General features: G+C 37.7%; 1 protein-coding gene across 1 annotated transcript in view; it reads right to left on the reverse strand.

The window, feature by feature from the left end:
• The window catches only part of LOC138076172 (phospholipid-transporting ATPase ABCA3-like), a 215,958-nt gene that overhangs the window by 20,477 nt on the left and 179,151 nt on the right, over positions 1-16,330 (reverse strand). The window contains exon 20 of the mRNA XM_068968393.1: positions 15,405-15,583. Within this exon, the coding sequence (XP_068824494.1) occupies positions 15,405-15,583 (179 nt within the window). The remainder of the gene's footprint in view (positions 1-15,404; positions 15,584-16,330) is intronic.

The raw sequence follows: 16,330 nt of genomic DNA on the forward strand, positions 1-16,330 counted from the left end.
GATTCTAAAATGTTGATGTTCACTCTTGCCAACACCTGTTTGAACACTTTCAATTTACCTTGATTCATGGACCTAACATTCCAGGTTTCTACACAATATTTTTCTTTACAGCACTGGACTTTACTTTCACCACCAGACACATCCACAACTAGGGGGTTGTTTCTGCTTTGGCTCAGCCTCTTCTTTCTTTTTGGAGCTATTTCTCTGCTCTTCTCCAGTAGCATATTGGACACCTACTGATCTGGGGGGCTCATCTTCCAGTTTCATATCTTTCTGCCCCTTCATACTGTTCGTGGGATTCTCAAGGCAAGAATACTGCAGCGGTTTGCCATTCCTTTTTCCAGTGGACTATATTTTGTCAGAACATATATCTAGATATGTACATAAATCATAAACCAACATCTTAATAGGTTTTATTGTAACCATTCTCAATAAAGAAAACAGAATATTATCCCTCAATAACTAGAAATATGACATGTAACTCACTGTGTATTGTTGTACATTAGTTTTGTTTTATATAAATGAAATTCTACTTTACATATTCTTTTACATCTGACTTATTTGGTGGCAATATGTATCTGAGATTATTCTATGCTGTTGCATTAGTTATAGGCTCTTCCTTCTGATTGCTATATTGTATTGTGTGAATAGACATTTTAAAATCCATTATGCTATTGAGAGACATGTGGTTTTCTTCCTTCTTAAACTTTGTCTTATATAAATAATGTTTTGTGCACATTCTTTCAAATGTCTTTCAGTGAACATGACTATGCTTCTCTGTTGGATTTATACTTAGAAGGGAAGCTTGTAGGACTTAGTTTTGCAAACTTCATATGCATATAAAATAATGTTTTATTCTTTTGAAGTATAGTTAGAAAATATTATATTAGCTTCATGTCAGCTTCACATTAGCTACAAGGGAAGCCCCCTACAACATAGTAACTTCACATTAATATACATTACAAATTAATCACCACAACATCTAGTAACCATCTGTCATCATACAAAGCATTTGGAATACTATTGACAGTATTCACAGTAGCATACATTATGACCTATGACATTTATTTTAAACTGGAATTTTATACCTCAATCTTTTTGTCTTTGTCTTTTTCTCTGAACCCTGCCATGCAATGATCACCTTTGCATCTTGTGGTCACCAGTTTGTTCTCTGCCTCTATGAGTCTGTTTCTGTTGTGTTGAGTCTCTGTCATTTGGTTTTTTAGACTCCACATATAAGTATATTGTTTAGTCGCTAATTTGTGTCTGACTTTTTGTGATCTATTGACTGTATCATGCCAGGTTCCTCTGTCCTTGGGATTTTCCAAGCAATAATATTGGAGTGGGTTGCCATTTCCTTTGCCAGGGCATCATCCTGACCCAGGGACAAAATCCACACCTCCTGCCTTAGCAAGCAGGCTCTTTACTATTGATCCACCATGGAACCCCACAAACAAGTGAGGTCATAGTAATTGTCTCCATCACAAACTGGAATCAAAATTGCCAGGAGAAATATCAACAACTTCAAATATGCAGTTGATGCCACTTTAATGGCAGAGAGTGAAGAAGAACTAAAGAACTTCTTGATGAGGGTGCAAGAGGAGAATGAAAAAGCTGACTTGAAACTCAACATCAAAAATTTAAGATTATGGGATTCAGTCCCACCACTTCATGGCAAATAGATGGGGATAAAGTGGAAGCATGGAGAAGGCAAGGGCACCTCACTCCAGTACTCTTGTCTGGAAAATCCCATGGACGGAGGAGCCTGGTAGGCTGCAGTCCATGGGGTCGCTAAGAGTCAGACACGACTGAGTGACTTCACTTTCACTTTTCACTTTCATGCATTGGAGAAGGAAATGGCAACCCACTCCAGTGTTCTTGCCTGGAGAATCCCAGGGACAGGGGAGCCTGGTGGGCTGCCGTCTATGGGGTCGCACAGAGTCAGACATGACTGAAGTGACTTAGCAGCAGCAGTAGCAAAGTGGAAGCAGTGACCAATTTTCTTTCCTTAGATTCCAAAATCACTGCAGATGGTGACTGTAGCCATGAAATTAAAAGATGCTTGCTCCCTGGAAGAAAAGCTGTGACAAAATGAGACAGCATATTAAAAAACAGAGACATTACTTTGCTTGTGAAGATCCATATAGTCAAAGCTATGGTTTTCTCTTGAGAGTCCCTTGAACTGAAAGGAGCTCAAACCAGTCAATCCTAAAGGTAATAAACTCTGAATATCTGTTTGAAAGACTGATGCTAAAGCTGAAGCTCCAATATTTTGGCTACCTGGTGTGAAGAGTCAATTCATTGGAAAAGACTTATGATGGGAAAGATTGGAGGCAAAAGTTCTCCTTTTTGTGATCTACTGACTGTATCATGCCAGGCTCCTCTGTCAGGGGTAGCAGAGGACAAAATGGTTACATAGCATCACTGACTCAAATGGACATGAATTTGAGCACATTCCAGGAGACAGTGGTGTGCTATAGTCTTTGCAGTCGCAAAGAGTCAGACATGACTTAGCGACTCAACAACATTGACAATCTGACATTTCACTTAGCATAATGATCTCCAGGACTATCTACCTTGGTATAAATAAGACACTTTCACTCTTTTTTTTATGGCTGAGTAATATATTATGTGTCTGTGTATTAAGTCACTTCAGTTGTGTCAGACTCTTTGCGTCCCTATGGATTGTAGCCCTCCAGGCTCCTCTGTCCAAGGGATTTTCTAGGCCAAAATACTGGAGTGGATTATTATGCCCTCCTCCAAGGGATCTTCCTTACCTGAGTATTGAACTCACATCTTTTATGTTTCCTGCATTGGGATGCAGGCTCTTTGCCACTAGTGTGACCTGGGAAGACATGCACATGTATATCATAGCTTCTTTCCATTCATTTATTGATGGACACTTCAGTTCAGTTCAGTTCAGTTCAGTTCATTCGCTCAGTCATGTCTGACTCTTTGCGACCCCATGAATCGCAGCACGCCAGGCCTCCCTGTCCATCACCAAATCCCGGAGTTCACTCAAACTCATGTCCATCGAGTCGGTGATGCCATCCAACCATCTCATTCTCTGTCATCCCCTTTTCCTCCTGCCCCAATCCCTCCCAGCATCAGAGTCTTTTCCAATGAGTTAGCTCTTCAGATCAGGTGGCCAAAGTATTGGAGTTTCAGCTTTAGCATCAGTCCTTCCAAAGAACGCCCAGGACTGATCTCCTTTAGGATGGACTAGTTGGATCTCCTTGCAGCTTTAGCATCAGTCTTTCAAATGAATATTCAGAGTTTATTACTTTTAGGATGACTGGTTTGAGCTCCTTTCAGTTCAAGGGACTCTCAAGAGTCTTCTCCAACACCACAGTTCAAAAGCATCAATTCTTCTGCACTCAGCTTTCTTCACAGTCCAACTCTCACATCCATACATGACCACAGGAAAAACCATAGCCTTAACTAGACGGACCGTTGTTGGCAAAGTAATGTCTCTGCTTTTGAATATGCTATCTAGCTTGGTCATAACTTTCCTTCCAAGGAGTAAGTGTCTTTTAATTTCATGGCTGCAATCACCATCTGCAGTGATTTTGGAGCCCCCCAAAATAAAGTCTGACACTGTTTCCTTAGATGACTTCTAAACCTTGGATTTGTAAATAATGCAGCAGTGAACATAGTGGTGCATGTATGTTTCAGAATCAGTGCTTTCCTTTTCTTCAGATAAATATTTGAAAGTGGAATTGCTGGATCATATGGTAATTCTATTTTTAATTTTTTGAGGAACTTCTATACTGTTTTCTATATTGACTGTACCAATTTACATTCCCACCAACAGTGGCCCTGAGGGTTCCCTTTCTCCACATCATCACTTGCCAGCCTAACTAGTATGAGGTGATATTGCTATGTGATTTTGGTTTGCAATTCCCTGAAAATTAGTGATGATGAGCATCGTTTTATGTTTCTGCTGGCCATCTTAATCTCTCTTTCTGTTAGTTGATTATTATAATGTATAGAAATGCATCAGATTTCTGTGTATTCATCTTTATCCTGCAACTTTACTGAATTCACTTATTAGCTATGACAGTTTTTGGTCTATTATAGTTTTAATAGTGTTTTGGATTTTCTGTATATACAGTGGCATCTGTGGATACTAACAGTTTCACATTTCCCTTCCAATTTGGATAACTTTTATTTCTCTTTCTTGTCTGATTTTTTGTTGCTAGGACTTCCAATATTGTGTTAAATACAAGTGAGAGTGGACATCCTTTTCTTGTTCCTGATTTTTGAGGAAAAGCTTTCAGTGTTTCATTATTGAGTTTGATATTAACTGTGTGTTTATCATGAAATGCCTTTTTATTATTTTAGATATGTCCCCTTTATACCCAAACTATTGAGTGTTTTTATAATAAATAGATATTAGGTTTTGTCAAATGATTCTTCTGCATTTACTGAAGTGATCATAGGCTTTCTACCCATGGTTTTGTTAACATGTACATAATATTGATTGATTTGGAGATACTGAACAAATGAATGATGGGTCATTCATTAGTTCAATGAATAATGAACCATCCAAATTCATCATTCATTCTTACATGTTAAGGATCACGTGTAAAATCCTTTAAATGCATTGTTGAATTCAGTTTGCTATTTTATTGAGGATTTTTGTATCTATGTTCTCAGGGATATTGGCCTGTAATTTCTTTTTTTGTAATGTTTTTGGTTTTGCTATCAGGGCAATACTGGCCTCATGGATTATGTTTGGAAGTGTTCTTTTCAATTATTTGAACTAGTTTGAGAATGATAGGTATTAGTTCAGTTCAGTTCAGTCGCTCAGTCGTGTCCGACTCTTTGTGACCCCATGAATCACAGCACGCCAGGCCTCCCTGTCCATCACCAACTCCCGGAGTTCACTCAGACTCATGTCCATCGAGTCAGTGATGCCATCCAGCCATCTCATCCTCTGTCATCCCCTTCTTCTCCTGCCCCAAATCCCTCCCAGCATCAGAGTCTTTTCCAATGAGTCAACTCTTCACACGAGGTGGCCAAAGTACTGGAGTTTCAGCTTTAGCATCATTCCTTTCAAAGAAATCCCAGGGTTGATCTCCTTCAGAATGGACTGGTTGGATCTCCTTGCAGTCCAAGGGACTCTCAAGAGTTTTCTCCAACACCACAGTTCAAACGCATCAATTCTTCGGCACTCAGTCTTCTTCACAGTCCAACTCTCACATCCATACATGACCACAGGAAAAACCGTAGCCTTGACTAGACGGACCTTAGTCTGCAAAGTAATGTCTCTGCTTTTGAATATGCTATCTAGGTTGGTCATAACTTTCCTTCCAAGAAGTAAGCGGCTTTTAATTTCATGGCTGCAGTCACCATCTGCAGTGATTTTGGAGCCCAAAATAATAAAGTCTGACACTGTTTCCACTGTTTCCCCATGTATTTCCCGGACCGGATGACATGATCTTCGTTTTCTGAATGTTGAGCTTTAAGCCAACTTTTTCACTCTCTTCTTTCACTTTCATCAAGAGGCTTTTGAGTTCCTCTTCACTTTCTGCCATAAGGGTGGTGTCATCTGCATATCTGAGGTTATTGATATTTCTCCCGGCAATCTTGATTCCAGCTTGTGTTTTTTCCAGTCCAGCGTTTCTCATGATGTACTCTGCATATAAGTTAGATAAGCAGGGTGACAAGATACAGCCTTGACGTACTCCTTTTCCTATTTGGAACCAGTCTGTTGTTCCATGTCCAGTTCTAACTGTTGCTTCCTGACCTGCATACAGATTTCTCAACAGGCAGGTTAGGTGATCTGGTCTTCCCATCTCTTTCAGAAGTTTCCACAGTTTATTGTGATCCAAACAGTCAAAGGCTTTGGCATAGTCAATAAAGCAGAAATAGATGTTTTTCTGGAAATCTCTTGCTTTTTCCATGATCCAGTGGATGTTGGCAATTTGATCTCTGGTTCCTCTGCCTTTTCTAAAACCAGCTTGAACATCAGGAAGTTCACGGTTCACATATTGCTGAAGGCTGGCTTGAAGAATTTTGAGCATTACTTCACTAGCATGTGAGATGAGTGCAATTGTGCGGTAGTTTGAGCATTCTTTGGCATTGCCTTTCTTTGGAATTGGAATGAAACCTGACCTTTTCCCGTCCTGTGGCCACTGCTGAGTTTTCCAAATTTGCTGGCATATTGAGTGCAGCACTTTCACAGCAGCATCTTTCAGGATTTGAAACAGCTATACTGGAATTCCATCACCTCCACTAGCTTTGTTCGTAGTGATGCTTTCTAAGGCCCACTTCACTTCACATTCCAGGATGTCTGGCTCTAGATTAGTGGTCACACCATCATGATTATCTGGGTCATGAAGATCTCTTTTGTACAGTTCTTCCATGTATTCTTGCTACCTCTTCTTAATATCTTCTGCTTCTGTTAGGTCCATACCATTTCTGTCCTTTATCGAGCCCATCTTTGCATGAAATGTTCCCTTGGTATCTCTAATTTTCTTGAAACTCATCTTTAAATATTTGGTAGAATTCGCCTGTGATTCCCTCTAGTTTTTAGACTTTATTAGGAGTATTTTTGAACACTGATTTGATTTCATTATTAGTGTTGATCTGTTAAAATTTTATGTATCTTTCTGATTGAATCTTGGGAGATGGTGTGATTCTAGAAATTTATCTCTTTCTTAAAAATTGTCCAAGTTCCTGCTGTGTAATTGTTTATAGTAAGCTCTTGAACCTTTGTATCTGTAGTATCAGTTGTAACTCTTCTTTTATTTATGATTTCATTTGGACTTTATCTCTTTGTTTTAAAAAATGAATCTGGCTAAATGTTTACCACTTTTGTTTATCTTCAAAGGACCAGATTCTAGTTTCATTGATTTCTACTTTGTAAAAGTTTCTATTTATTTTGACTCTGATCATTATTATTTCATTTATTCTACTAACTTGGGGTTTCATTTGTTCTTTTTCTGGTTCTTTTAGGTGGGAGATGGGATTATTTACTTCAGATTTTTCTTGTTTACTGAGGTTGACATATATCACTAAAATGTTTCTTAGAACTGCTTTTGCTGCAATCCATATATTTGGGAGCATTGTGTTTCCATTTTCATCTTTATTTCATCTTTGATATCTTCACTGATCCATTGGATGTCTAGTAACATATTGGTTAGCTTCCATATGCTTGTGGTTTCTATAATTTTCTTCTTATAATTCATTTTAATTTTCATACCAGAGTGATCAGAAAAGATTCTTCATGTGATTTCAGTCTTTTCTCTGAGATTTGTTTTGTGGCCTAACATGAGAAAGTCCCATGTGAACCTGAAAAGAAGGGGAATTCTGTTGGGGTGGAATATTTCATATATGTCTATTAAATCAACCTGATCTAGGCTGTCATTTAAGTATTTGTTGTTGGTCAGTTGCTCAGTTGTGTCCAACACTTTGGAACCCTATGGACAGCAGCATGCCAGGCTCCTTGTCCACCATCTCTTGGAGCTTGCTCAAACTCATGTCCATTGAGTTGGTGATGCCATCCAACCATATTATCCTCTTTTGTCTTCTTCTCCCCTTGCATTCTATCTTTCATAGCATCAAGGTCTTTCCCAGTGAGTCGGACTTTTGCATCAGGTGGCCAAAATATTGGAACTTCAGCTTCAGTCCTTTCAGTGAATATTGAGGGTTGATTTTCTTTAGGTTTGATCTCCTCACAGACAAAGGGAATCTCAAGGGAATCTTCTCCAACACCACAGTTTAAAAACATCAGTTCTTTGGTATTCAATCTTCTTGATGGCCCAACTTGCACATCTGTACATGACTACTGGAAAAACCATTGCTTTGACTATAGAGACTTTTGTCAGCCAAGTAATGTCTCTGCTCTTAAATACACTGTCTAGGTTTGTCATAGCTTATTTTCCAAGGAGCAAACGTCTTTTAATTTCATGGCTGCAGTCACCATCTGCAGTTATTTTTGAGCTCAAGAAAATAAAGTCTATCACTGCTTCCATTGTTTCCCCATCTATTTGCCATGAAGTGATAGGACCAGATGACATGATGTTAGTTTTTTGAATGTTGACTTTTAAGCTAGTTTTTCACTTTCCTTTATCATATTCATCATGAGGCTCTATAGTTCATCTTCACTTTCTGCCATAAGGGTAGTGTCATCTGCATATCTGAGGTTACTGATATTCCTTCTGGCAAACTTGATTCCAGCTTGTGCTTCATCCAGTCTGGCATTTTGCTGGATATACTCTGCATATAAGTTAAATAAGCAGGGTGACAATATACAGCCTTGACATATTCCTTTTCCAGTTTTGAATTAGTCTTCTGTTCCATGTCCAGTTCTAACTGTTGTTTCTTGACCTGATACGGGTTTCTCAGGAGGCAGGTAAGGCAGTCTGGTATTTCCATATTTTTAAGAATTTTCCAGTTTGTTATGATCCACATAGTTAAAGGCTTTAGCATAGTCAATGAAGTAGTAGTAGATGTTTTTATGGAATTCTCTTGCTTTTTCTATGATCCATCAGATGTTGGCAGTTTGGTCTCTGGTTCCTCTGCCTTTTCTAAATCCAGCTTATACATCTGGAAATTCTAGGTTCACATACTGTTGAAGCCTAGCTTGGAGGATTTTGAGCATGACGTTGCTAGCATGTGAAATGAGTGCACTTTTGTAGTAGTTTGAACATTCTTTGGCATCGCCCATCTGCTTCTGTTAGGCCCATACCATTTCTGTCTTATTGTGCCCATCTTTGCATGAAATTTCCCTTGGCATCTGTCATATTCTTGAAGAGATGTCTAGTCTTTCCTGTTCTATTGTTTTCCTCTATTTCTTTGCATTGTTTACTTAGGAAGGCTTTCTTATTGCTCATTGCTATTCTTTGGAAATCTGGATTCAGTTGGGTATATCTTTCCTTTCCTCTTTGCCTTTCACTTCTCTTCTTTTCTCAGCTATTTGTAAGGCCTCCTCAGATAACCATTTTGCCTTGTTGAATTTCTTTTTCTTGGGGGTGGTTTTAATCACTGCCTTCTGAACAACATTACAAAACTCCATCCATAGTTCTCTAGGCACTCTATCAGATCTAATCCCTTAAATCTATTTGTCACTTACATTGTATAATTGTAAGGAATTTAGTTTAGGTCATACCTGAAGGGCCTAGTGGTTTTCCCTACTTTCTTTAATTTAGTGTGAACTTTGTAATAAAGAGTTCATGATCTGAGCCATAGTCTGCTCCCAGTCTTGTTTTTGCTGACTGTATAGAGCTTCTCCATCTTTGGCGGCAAAGAATACAATCAATCTGATTTCAGTATTGACCAGATGGGTGATGTCCACATGTGGTCATCTCCTGTGTTGCTGGAAGAGAGTGTTTGCTATGATCAGTGCGCTCTCTTGACAAAACTCTGATAGCCTTTTCCCTGCTTCATTTTGTACTCCAAGGCCAAACTTGCCTGTTGTTTAAGTATTGTGTTGGCCAAAAATTTCGTTTATGTTTTTCCATAAGATGCTATCAGAAAACCCAAAGGAACATTTTTGGCCAACCCAATAGAATGTTTTTTCATTGATTTTTTTTTCTGGATGGTCTATCTATTAAAACAAGCAAGGTGTTAAAGTCCTCTTCTAGTTTTAGACAACTGGAATTATCTTGCTTTATACCTATACTCCTTTGTTAGGTACATAGATATTTGCAAATGTTATATCTTTTTATTGTATTGATCACTCTATAATTATGTAATGACCTTTTCATCTCAGTATAGTGTTTGCTTTAAAGTAAATTTTAAAATATATAATCATTGCTACCACAGCTTTCTTTTCATTTGCGTGGAAAATCTTTTCCATCAATTCTCTTTCAGTATGTATATCTTTATCTCTGAAGTTAGTCTTTGAAGGTTGCATACATATGGGTCTTTAAAAAAAAATCCATTCAACTACTCTGTGTCTTTTGATTGTAATATTTATTCTATTTATATTCAAAGTAATTATTGATAGTATTTACTTATTGCTGTTTTGTTAGTTGTCTTCTGTTTAGTTCTCTGATTCTTTCTTGTTCTCTTTCCTTGTAACTTGATGACTTTCTTTAGTGTTATGTTTATATTTCTTCTTTTTAAATTTTGTATATCTATTACAGCTTTTTTTGTTTGTGTTTACCATGAGGTTTGTAGGTAACAACTTATGTATATAGCAGCCTAAGTTGATGATCACCTGAGTTCAAATATGTTTTAAAAGTACAATCATGCCTCACATTTTATGTTTTTGATGTTGCATTTTGCATCTTTTAATTTTGTATATTGCATAATTAATTGTTTTAGATACCATTTTACTATTTTTGTCTTTTAACATTCATATTATTGTTATAGGTGGTTGATCCACTGTCTTTACTGTATGTTTTCTTTTACTAGTGACATTTTTCCTTTCATAAGTTTCCTTTTCTCTAGTTTTCATTTTCTGTTTTTTCTACCTGAAGAAGTCTCTTTACTATTTCTTGTAAGGCTTGTTTTGTGGTGATAAACTCCTTTAACTTTTACTTCTTTGGGAAACTCTCTCTCCTTGAATTCTGAATGAATCCTTGTCAGGTAGAGTATTATTGGTTACTTTTTTTCTATCAATACTTTGAATATATGGCATCAGTCTCTACTTACCTGTAAAGATTCTGCTGAACAGTCAGTTGATAATCTTATGGTGGTTCCCTTGTATGTAACGAGTCCCCCCCACCCCCCCAACCCCCCCGCCTTGCTGTTTTTAAGACTCTTCACTTTTACTTCTTGTTATTTTAAGTAAAATGTATTTTGGCATGAATGTTTTTCGGTTCATCTTGTTTGGGACTCTGTGATTCTTGCACTTGGATGTCTGTTTCCTTCAATAATTTAGAAACACTTTCAGCCATTATTTTTTCATATAGAGTTTCTGCCCCCTAATTCTCCTCCTGTAATCCCTATAATGCAAATATTATTATGTTTAATGTTTTCTCAGATGTCCCTTAAACTGCCCTCATTAAAAAAATTTTTTTTTCTTTTTTGCTATTCCAATTGGCTGATTTCTATTACCCTGTCTTCTAGATTGCTGATCCATTCTTCTGCATCCTCTAATGTGCTGTTAAGTTACTCAAGTGTATTTTCATTTATTATTGTATCCTGAAGTTCTGACTGCTTCTTTTTTATATTTTCTAACTCTTTGTTGAAGTTTACTGATTTCATCCATTCTTCTGAGTTTGGTGAGGATTTTTATGACTATTTCTTTGAATTCTTTATACAATAATTGTTTATTTTTGTTTCATCTGGATCTTTTTATAAGCTTTTGTCATGTTGTCTCTGCATTTTGCCTCACTCTCTGTTTGTTTCTCTGTATTGGGTATATCAGATATAGCACTAGGTCTTGAAAGAGTGGTGTTATGTAGACCACTGGTGTCCAGTGAATCCCAGTGGAACAACTCCCCCTGGTCATCAGGGCCAGGTACTCTAGGGGTATCTTTATGTATACTAACATGCCTTCCTGTTTTGATTGGGCCACAATTCCTGAAGGCATGCTGCATGGCTTGGAAGTTGCTGCAATGCCCTTGCAGACTGATTGGTCCCCATCCCAACTGTCTGAGACCTGGTCACAACTACTGTAGGTGTGCTTGTGAACAGGATTGCCCCTCAGTATGGCTGGTTGTGAGGCCTAACTGTGACCATTGTAGGGGTGCTGATGTGTAGGGCTGGTCTCCAGGAAAGGGAGATGATTTGGAGGGGTGCCAGGTAGGGTGGAGTGAGAGCCACTTTGAGGGCTGAGCAGGGGAACTGGGTTGGGCGGGGCTGGCACTTAGCATAAGGCTGGGGTGTAGCACACAATGTTAGTTATGTATCTGGAGAATTACAGAAATGATCCCCACTAACTCAGCTAAGTAGGAGACTAAAAACATATGACATCCACTAGCACTTCTGTTCTTTGAGATAGTTCCACCGGATCCTACTCTTCTGGTATATGCCCTAAAATTAATCAATTAATTTCCTTCTTATATGATCCAGGTGTTTGCAAGTCCTCAGTACTGGGACATGGAGAAAGTTGAGTTTGTATACAAGCTCTTCACGAGGGGAGTTTTGATTTCCCACAGCCAACTGGTTCTCCCGGTTATAAACCTCACCAATTCTCAATGCCAGACATAATGGGGACTTATCTTCCTAGTGCAGGTCTTTTGGGCTGGTGGGCCTGATGTGGAGCTTGAACCCCTTCCTCCTTGAATATTACTTCTTGGGGTAATATTCCTCCTGTGGGGTCTGGCTAGCCCATATCTCTGCCCCTCCTACCCATCTTGATGTGGCCTTTTCTATATATCCTCAACTATATGAGTTTTGTTCTGCTAGTCTTTAGGTTACTATTGGAGACAGTTGTAGGTGTGGTTTTGGCATTTCTCTGGGAACAAGTAAACTCTATCTATTCTGCTATCTTTATCTGACTCCTGAAGATAATGGCAGACAATTTTCTAATGGAGTATCAGTGTATATTCCCAACATCAGTGTTTGATGGTTCCAGTTGTACTGTTTCTTCAACACTTAGTATATTTATGTGTATATTGTGGTATCTCTCAGTGGCATTCTTTGCACTTACCAATGACTGTTGATATTGTTCATTTACATATGCTTTCCCTAGTAAAGCAATGCTCAAAATTCTCCAAGCCAGGCTTCAGCAATACGTGAGCCATGAACTTCCAGATGCTCAAGCTGGTTTTAGAAAAGGCAGAGGAACCAGAGATCAAGTTGCCAACATCTACTGGATCATTGAAAAAGCAAGAGAATTCCAGAAAAAACATCAATTTCTGGTTTATTGACTATGCCAAAGCCTTTGCCTGTGTGGATCACAATAAACTGTGGAAAATCCTGAAAGAATGGGAATATCGGACCACCTGACTTGCCTCTTGAGAAACCTATATGTAGGTCAGGAAGCAACAGTTGGAAATACAGACTGGTTCAAAATAGGAAAAGGAGTATGTCAAGGCTGTATATTGTCACCCAGCTTATTTAACTTCTACACGGAGTACATCATGAGAAACGCTGGGCTGGAAGAAGCACAAGTTGGAATCAAGATTGCTGGGAGAAATATCAATAACCTCAGATATGCAGATGACACCACCCTTATGGCAGAAAGTGAAGAGGAACTCAAAAGCCTCTTGATGAAAGTGAAAGAGGAGAGTGAAAAAGTTGGCTTAAAGCTCAACATTCAGAAAACGATCATGGCATCTGGTCCCATCACTTCATGGGAAATAGATGGGGAAACAGTGGAAACAGTGTCAGACTTAATTTTGGGGGCTCTAAAATCACTGCATATGATGATTGCAGCCATGAAATTAAAAGACGCTTACTCCTTGGAGAGAAAGTTATGACCAACCTAGATAGCATATTCAAAAACAGAGACACTACTTTGCCAACAAAGGTCTGTCTAGTCAAGGCTATGGTCATGTATGGATGTGAGAGTTGGACTGTGTAGAAAGCTGAGCGCTGAAGAATTAATGCTTTTGAATGTGGTGTTGGAGAAGACTGTTGAGAGTCCCTTGGACTGCAAGGAGATCCAACCAGTCCATTCTAGGGGAGATCAGTCCTGGGTGTTCTTTGGAAGGACTGATGCTAAAGCTGAAACTCCAATACTTTGGCCACCTAATGCGAAGAGTTGAGTCATTGGAAAAGACTCTGATGCTGGAAGGGATTGGGGGCAGGAGGAGAAGGGGATGACAGAGGATGAGATGACTGGATGGCATCACCGACTCGATGGACGTGAGTTTGAGTAAACTCCAGGAGTTGGTGATGGACAGGGAGGCCTGGCATGCTCTGATTCATGGGGTCACAAAGAGTCGGACACAACTGAGTGACTGAGCTAAATGACTGCATATTTGTATGTTCCTTTTTGTAAAGTCAGTATTCAAGTCTTTTGCTCATTTTCAAATTGGATTTTCTGCCAATTTTATTAGTGATTTTCAATTCAAAATATTTTTCCTCTGTGTGACTTGCCTTTTGACTCATTTAACGATGTCTTTTGATGATTATGTCTTCACTATCATGGTTATACTTTCTATGTTTTTGTTCTGAAAGCTTTATTGCTTTATCTTTCACATTTAGATGTATAGAAGTTGTAAACTAAAACCAACCTGTATGAAGTAAGATGGGAATCAAAGTTCACTTTGTGCTTATGGAAATCCATTGAGTCGGCATCATTGAGAAGAACACCCTCTCTTCATTGCATTTTGTGTCAATTCTGTCATATTTGTGCATCTATTTCTAGACATTTTATTCCATTGTTCTCAAACTTTAGCATGCACAGAATTACTTGAATGGCTCGTTAAAACAAGAATAATGGGTTCCAACCCCAAATCTTCCAATTCAGTAGGTCAGGGATGGGGCCTGAAAAGTTGCATTTCTAAAACTCTGAGCTTATGCAGATAACTACACTTTAAGAAAAAATTATTCTTTCTGTTACATTTCTCTATTTCTTGCCTTAATTACTAGTTTAAAAAACACATATATGGTAGTATATGTCTACCATATTTGTTCTTTCTCAATATTTCCTTGGAGATTCTTAACACTTTGCATTTCTATGTACATTTTTAAATCACTTTATATTTCCATGTAAACTTTAGAATCAACTGATCAGATGATCATTCTACATACACACACACACATATACACACACAGGATTTTGATTAGGATTGCATTAAATCTTTAGATTAATTTAGGGAAAATTGTCATCTCCCCATGATTGGGTTTTCCAAAGCAAGAACATGGCATATTTCTTCATTTATATAGGTCTTCTTTAATATTTCAATTGTTTTTTTGGTAATATTCCATGAAAATATCTTACATAACTTCTGTTAGATTTATTCTTGGGTATTATTTTTAATTCAAATAACACCATTTGAATGTTTTTATGCTAGTCAAATGACATAATTTTATATTTAACTTTTTGTTTGTGGTTGATATATAGATATACAACTGATTTTTCTATATAGACTTTATTTAGCAATAGAACACAGACCAAAATTTTATACTTTAAGAAAGAGTCCAGGAGATTTTGACTAATACCAACATTTGAAAACAACTGCAATAGAGATATGCTATTAAATATGCATTCTGTAGGCCAACAGAATCAATATCACTTGGGAGTTTATTAGAACTACACAGGGATCAAGTTAGGGTGAATGAGCAGTTTTGGGAGGGAATGGTTTTCTGACACAGGAGATGTTCAAGGGAAAGCTTTCTATTATGGTCAAAATATTTTACAGTATCGAGTTCTGACTGGTAGAGGTCATAAAGTTTAGAAACCAAAATTCAAATTATGATAAACATCTTTGATTCATATTGATCCCAGGCAACATGGAGTGATTTATATTCCTATATCTTAGTAATGAAGTTAGGCAGATAGAGACATGCTTTTGGTCTTAGAAATATCTCTGATTCAATAAGATGCTTACCTTATTGTATTTTTTGAAAATACCAAACAAAATGTAGCGAAACACAAAGGTTTTCAGTTTCCACAAGGTGGTCTCCAGAAGGAATATCAAGAGGAGGAAAAGAAGTCCTGTGACAGCCATTGCAATTAAGTATCTTCCAACTGCATCACGTTCCAAGGTATATATACTACGTTCAGTTACTGATGACAACAACAAATAAAATATGGACTTACTTTAAAAGTTAATTTTAAAAAAAGTTAATTCAATGAGCAAACATTAAAAAGTCAACAGATAGGAAGTACTAAGGAATGATTATCAAATAAGCTCAAAATTAATGTATTTATTGTATGTTTAAATAACTTTGTATGTCATGCAAAATATTTCAAAATCTGTTACAGTCCAAAATCTGTACAGTCCATGGAATTTTCCAGTCTAGAATAATGGAGTGGGTAGCCTTTCCCTTCTCTAAGGATCTTCCCAGTCCAGGGATTGAATCCAGGTCTCCTGCACTGCAGGCAGATTATTTACTAGCTGAGCCCTCAAAATCCATTAATGGAGGCAAAACCTTTAATTGCATGAACTTTGTCTTGCTATAGTTCTAGGCATCCATTCCCAACATAGATAGTCAGAATCATTGGGTGAATGCCCACTCACAGTAACCAGAGTACTGGGTAGTGGCAGAGACTCTCCTTGCTCTCAAATATTATTTTCTCTGAAAATACTTGAGATAGAGGTTTTGAAAATTGGAGCAGGAGCAGAAAAATCACCTGGTAGTGTGCTACATATACACTTTAACCTATAACAGTTAAAGGTTAAAGTTTAAAAGCTAGTTGTAACTTAACATTTAAACTTCAATTGTAAATGCCTAAAAGCTGGTACTTTTCCAATTATTTATGAGAAAACTTTATAATTACAAGGTTTTGAATTCATGATAGTGAAAGCTGTAG

This window comes from Capricornis sumatraensis, chromosome 3 (genome assembly GCF_032405125.1).
Source record: "Capricornis sumatraensis isolate serow.1 chromosome 3, serow.2, whole genome shotgun sequence".
Lineage (NCBI taxonomy): Eukaryota > Metazoa > Chordata > Mammalia > Artiodactyla > Bovidae > Capricornis > Capricornis sumatraensis.